Source organism: Salpingoeca rosetta (assembly GCF_000188695.1).
Source record: "Salpingoeca rosetta unplaced genomic scaffold supercont1.6, whole genome shotgun sequence".
Taxonomy (NCBI): Eukaryota; class Choanoflagellata; order Craspedida; family Salpingoecidae; genus Salpingoeca; species Salpingoeca rosetta.
This window is the reverse complement of record NW_004754928.1, coordinates 283,953-290,244: the sequence shown is the minus strand read 5'-3', so window position 1 is coordinate 290,244 and position 6,292 is coordinate 283,953. Positions and strand designations below refer to the sequence as shown.

General features: G+C 54.2%; 2 protein-coding genes across 2 annotated transcripts in view; one reads left to right on the top strand and one right to left on the bottom strand.

The window, feature by feature from the left end:
• Window positions 1-135: 135 nt before the first annotated feature.
• Window positions 136-3,654, bottom strand: PTSG_02627 (RNA exonuclease 4; the record flags this gene model as incomplete). Its single annotated transcript, XM_004996068.1, has 8 exons — window positions 136-635; window positions 932-980; window positions 1,295-1,363; window positions 1,548-1,636; window positions 1,851-1,922; window positions 2,137-2,636; window positions 2,903-3,177; window positions 3,421-3,654. The coding sequence occupies 8 exons, from the start codon at window positions 3,652-3,654 to the stop codon at window positions 136-138; spliced, it is 1,788 nt and encodes a 595-aa protein (XP_004996125.1).
• Window positions 3,655-4,350: 696 nt separating this feature from the next.
• PTSG_11898 (uncharacterized protein) overlaps window positions 4,351-6,292 on the top strand; it is a gene marked incomplete at both ends in the record, with an annotated part of 7,167 nt that continues 5,225 nt past the window's right edge. Inside the window, 6 exons of the mRNA XM_004996067.1 lie at window positions 4,351-4,432; window positions 4,575-4,616; window positions 4,834-4,998; window positions 5,213-5,290; window positions 5,504-5,593; window positions 5,841-5,951. Of these exons, the coding sequence (XP_004996124.1) occupies window positions 4,351-4,432; window positions 4,575-4,616; window positions 4,834-4,998; window positions 5,213-5,290; window positions 5,504-5,593; window positions 5,841-5,951 (568 nt within the window). The remainder of the gene's footprint in view (window positions 4,433-4,574; window positions 4,617-4,833; window positions 4,999-5,212; window positions 5,291-5,503; window positions 5,594-5,840; window positions 5,952-6,292) is intronic.

The window sequence follows — 6,292 nt, the reverse complement described above, 5'->3', positions numbered from 1 at the left end:
CACACACACACACACACACACACACACACACACAACACACACACACACACACACACACAAACACACAGACACGCACACACAACACGTGCACACACACACACAAACGCACGCACACATCAAATACAAACAAGCATTTCAGGCCAGGCCGCGTTTCTTGCGCTTCTGCATGTAGCGCCATTGCTGATGCTTGTTGCGATATCTCTTCTTCTCAGGCGCCTTGGGCTTCCCTGCACCCATCAACAACTTGTCTGCAGCGGCTGCAGCTGCTGAGGCCGACATCGCCGCCCTGTTGTAACCACTACTGTAACCATTGTTGGTGCTGTTTGGTCTTGCACCAACGCCAGCCGTCTCAATGTTCGGATACAGCTCCTCCATCGCAGACATCAGCACCGACTGTCCCTCATCATCATCGCCACCACCGCCACCGCCACCAATGGCAGCGTGTGCTGGTGCTGCTGTTGCTGTTGCACTGTTGCTACGGTCTGCGTCGACGCCAACGGGGAGAGCCGGGGCAATCGGGTCGCGGGACTTGAACGACTCGCGTGACTCCCACTCGCTCTTCACGTGCATGTACAGCCGCAGGGCAGCGCGCGCATCCTCCACAGAGTCGTGTTCGCCGTCCTGCAGCGTGATGCCTGCAGATGGTGGGAGGGGGATGGAAATTGGTGGATGAGGGGTGGAGGGGAGGAGGAGGTGAACGAATGGGGTGGAATGAGGGTTCAATGGAGAATAGGATTGGCGGGTTTCCTTCGACACGACACACACACATACACAAACATATACACAAACATATACACACACATACACACGCACACACGCACACGCACACATGCACAAGTGCGTGAAAGTACACAGAAACTCGTGTGTCCACCCGACCACTTGGCCATGGCCATGTGTGCAGCGTGTGTGTGGTGTATTGCCTGCGTCGTACCGAGGATGGACTGGGCGAGTCGTCGCAGTGCTGGGCGCTTTCCACCGGCCTGATGGCATATAAATACACACACACACACAGACACACAGCACACAGACACACAGACACACAGCACACACACACAGACACAGACACAGGCACACACATGCACACACACATGCACACACACAGACACACACAGACACACACATCCAGACGACAAGTGTACGTGTGAAGGGAAGGAAAAGGGGTGAAGCGCAACAACAATGTCACGCATTGGCACACATGGTTCCGCCACAACCGGAGCCGCAATCACACGCACACACACACAACTCAACTCAAAGAACAATCACACACATGTACACACGCCCACACCGCACATACGTGTGCTTTGAAGGGTTTGTAGATGGAGGTATCTCTGAGGAGATGACGTGGGTGCGACAGCTTGAGCACCTGCACACACACACACATGAAGAGAAAAACGGGGGCCAAGCAGTGAGTTAGGAGTATGAAGGGCAATCAAGGACAAGTGGGGGAAAGAGCACACGCTTGTAGCATCTCGCCTGACGCACACACACACACACACACACACACACACACACAGACACACACACACACATGTGCACAGCGTGGGTACCTTCAAATCATTCTTGATGGCGTGACCAACGAGGATTTTGCCCTTGACGAGCTCGCTCACGTGTTCCCGCACATCCTCAAACGCCGGCGCTGTCATGCACGAACACACACACACACACACACACACACACACACACACACACACACACACACACACACACACACACACACACACACACAAGGGATGCAGGAGTATGTCTTGGGGTGAGCGAAGGTGGTGAGATTGCAGGCTTGCATGCAAACCAATAAACGATAGAGCAGCACACATACACACATTTGCGTATGCACGTGTGTGTGTGTGTACCGTCTGTGAGATGACGCGGGCGAACGCCGCTCACGTGTGTTCTGTAGTCGACCACTTTCTCCGTTGGTTTCACTGAAGTGCAGATTTGGCAAAACGACCGAACGCATAGTGTCACACTGATGAAAAGAAAGAGGTTTCCACACAAACGCAAACACACACACACACACACACGACACACGACACACGACACACGACACACGACACACACACACGACACACACACACACACACAGACACACACAGACACACACACACAGACACACACAGCTCCTCTGCGTGGCCTCACCGAATGTGTCGACGACGACGTCACCGCGACTGTTGACGATGCTGCAGCGCGCCAGAACACTCCGCAGACCCTTCTTGCCAACACCAACCATCTCGCAGTCAATCGCCAGCAGCTTTGAGGGCTTGGCGCCGCCAGTGAGGCCAACCATTGCGCTGGTCGTCATCGTTGTTGATGCTGATGCGGTGGTGGTTGTTGTGATTACGCTGTTGCCGTTGACGTCCGACACAGTGCGGTTGGAGGATGACGAGGTGGATGTGGTTGTTGTTGTCGTTGTCATCGCAGACACCATGACGCCGCGCTCTTGCTTCACACGCTTGTGTGCCAGCTCTCCGCTTCTGCCCGTGTGTGCCTGCGTGCTGTGACGCTTTGCATCGACAACGGCAGCGCACCAGTTGGCGCCTTCCCCGTTCTCAATATCCACCGGTGTCCTGTCCTTGTCGTCTTTGTCCTCGTCCTCAAACCACTTTGCAGACTTTGTGTCGTTCACCTTGGCCAGCACCCTGTGTGTGTGTGTGTGTGGGTATGAATGTTAGTGTGTTCGTGTGTGTGTGTGCGTGTGCATGTTAGTATGGTATGTGTGTATGGTGGTGTGTGTATGTGTGTGTGTCAATGGTAGTGTGTGTATTTCCAAGTGTGAGAGTTCCCATCCGCAAAATGCGTATGTGTGCGTGCGGGGGATGATATGAACATGAGCAAAGCACAGTGGGTGAGTTCAGCGACAGAGGGGTGACCGTTGTGGACCTACAACAGTTGCACACAATCGCACCTTGCAAGGATTGCGTTTTCGTACGCGCTGCCGGCCTTACGATGGACAGGTGCCTGATCACTGGTTGGCGTTGTGGAAGAAGGTGCAGAAGGCACGGTGCTCTTGCTTTTGACTGAAGCTGTTTTCTTTGCTGCAGACGCGGTCGGCTTCAGTTGCTGCTTTGGGTGTGCTGCACCTGTATTGCTGGGCTTTGATCGGGTCTTGGCTGCTGTTTTCGCTTTCTTGCTGTCCTTGCCTGACTTTGTCGTACCCTTTGTCTTCTTTTCATCCTTCATCTGCATTCATCACGAGCACAACGGCGCGCGGCATCACGTGTTGAGGTCATGAATCGCTCACGCACAACTAGCACAACCTCACAAGACACACGCAAAGCACGCACAAGCAATCACACACGCACACAGCGCACGCAAAGCAGTCATGTAAAGTAACCATAGCACACACACACACACACACACACACACACACACACACACAAACACAAACACACACGCACATACACGCATGCACACAATCCACACCTGCTGCATGAGGCGCTCGAAGTTGGACATGCCATCCAGAGGAACGCCGCCACGACTGCCAGCAGCAGCAGCTGCCTTGTGCGGCTTCTTTCTTCTCTTGTTGTTCAGACCCTGCTTCTTCTTTCCGTTGTCCTTCTTATCTTGACCATCTCCACCGCCACTGCCGTGCGTCTTGTTCTTCTTCCACCGCGGTGGCTGCTTCCCGCCACCACCACCACGTTGCTGCGGCTTCATCTTGGTCTTCGTGTCAAGTCGTGTGCACGCTGCCGCTCTTGTTCTCTTTCTCTTGTGTGTTTCCGCTTTGCTTGCTGCCGCGCGATTCAAAACTGGTGACTCGTGCGCCGTATGTTTTGCTGATTCAGCGAAAATTTCCAGTGACGATTTAGTGGCGAAGGACAGCCATCATCATTCTGCAACAATTCGCCCCGCCATCGCTGCTGTTCGCTGCTGTTCGCTGCTGTTCGCTGTCAACTTTCGCCCCTAGGCTCGACCCTTGCTTGCAGTGCGTTGCTGGTGGTTGGCGCAGCGAATTCGTTATGCGGCTCGAATGTGCTTTTTGGCCCCACAACCACACGCGCCCCCACATAAACGTTGTCGTCAATGTTTGGCGAAAAGAGAAGAGTGCTTTTTGCTGCTTCTTCGTTGACAGCACCCCCACCCTCACACACACGCATTCACCCTTTGCCACCCGCATGTCGTGTGAGGCGGCTCGCACACCACAAAGACGGAACGCCGCACCCCCTCACCACCACCACCAAGCACAAGTAACACCAGGCTCCACGGGGGTGAGCACCCTTTCGCCACCCACTCACATCGGCGGCGTCTCACGCGCACACACACACACATCTGCTCTCAACCTGTTCAAAGACAACGAAGCGCCACGGCATGTTGTCGCGTTCGCCGCATGGGGTTGTGAGTGCGCACGGCAAGATGGTTGCCGGCGTCCTTGGCGTCCTCGTCTGCCTCCTCCTCCTGTCACCTCCACTCCACGCCGACCAAACCGTCACCAGCCGTGAGTATGTGCGTGTGTGTGCTGGTTGCTTGATGCGACGATCGATATGCGTGCTGGTGTGCCAACCAACCAACCAACCAACCAAGGCTTGCTTGCTTGCCCTCATCCCCCAACCCCACACGCACTCTTGCACACTGTGCAGAATATGATCAATCATTGGCCGCGTATTGCCAATCCGGAGAAGGTATGCATGATGTGTGTGTGTGTGTGTGTGTGCGCGCGTACGTGTGTGTGCGTGTGTGTGCTTACGTGTGTGCGTGCGTGTGCATGTGTGTGTGTGTGTGCGTGCGTGCGTGTGTGTGTGTGTGTGCGTGTGTGTGCGTGGTGCAACGGGGGCCAAAGCAACTGAGGCAAAGGCAACTGAGGCGCGTTGCTCACCGCGACATGGTCCTTGGTTGCAGGCATCCGCAACTTGCATACCACGTTTGATGCCGGCTATGGCGATCGCGCCTGGACCATCACGTGTCAACCGGTCGGCACGACACCAAGCACCTCGCCCGCCATCTACTTTTCATCCCAGTTCAGTTACGAGGACGATGTCTTCTACCAATGCCCAGACAACGCCTGTACGTCCCTTGCTCTTGTGCAACATGCGCGTGCGTGCGTTGGTGTTGGTGTGTGTGTTTGAGTGTGTGTGCATGTGTGTGTGTGTGTGTGTGTGTGTGTGCATGTGTGTGCGTGTGTGTGTGTGTGCTTCAATGAGAGTATCTGATCAACGAGCACGCGACATTGCCATAAATCACACGTCCCGCTCTTGTGTTAACCACACACACAACACAGACTTGTCGGCGATGGATTCGGAAAACAGCAACGTGCGCATGGATCGCCGTTGGCTGTTTGCCTGCACCGACGTGACAGGTGTGCACATGTTCGTGTGTGTGTGTGTGATATCTGTGTAGCGTCGTGTGTGGCATTGTGGTGTTGCGTGCGCCATGTGTATGCGTGTGTTGCGTATCTTTGTGTGCGGACGTGTTGTGGCACGGCACAACTCGGATCCTCATCAGATTCCTTGCTTCGCTTACCACCGCCTGTGCTCTCCCCTGTGCACGCCTTCCACTTATATCTCCAAAGGCGCCGAGTTTTCCAGCTGCTACTGGATGCAGCTCTCCGACTTTGAGCAAGACTTTGCGTTCGACGCCGCCCCGGGGCAGGCAATCACAGGTACAGCCCGCATGTGGGGTGATGTTATGCAAGCACGACGTGGTGGTGTTGATGGTGTTGATGGTGGTGGTGGTGGTGGTGGAACGAAGCTTGCAGCGCTTGTTCGTGGCTTTACTGCATCCCATTCACTCTCCCTCACCTCCACTGGCCGTGAACACACACACATACACACACACACACACACACACACACACACACACACACACACACTCACACACACACTCACACACATTCACACGCACATTAGGCATCAACAGCACGTTTGATGGCAATGTGAACGATCGCATGTGGTGGATTCGCGTGTGCTCGACGGTCTGTATCAACGGCGCCCTCTCCGGCACCGCCGCTGAATGCATCGGTGCGCTCCTGCAATGGACGTGTGCGTGCGGGTGTGTGTATATGTGTGTGTGTGTGTGTGTCATTGCATGTTTGCGGAATTTTGACGTGTGCTTGCTTGGTTGCCAATGTTGGGTCACAGAGGGGGCAACCACGACCACCACAACGACAACAACAACAACAACAACAACAACAACAACAACAACAACAACAACAACAACAACAACAACAACCACAACAACAACAACAACAACAACAACAACAACACACAACAACAACAACAACAACAACAACAACAACAACACACAACAACAACAACAACAACAACAACAACAACAACAACAACAACAACAACAACAACAA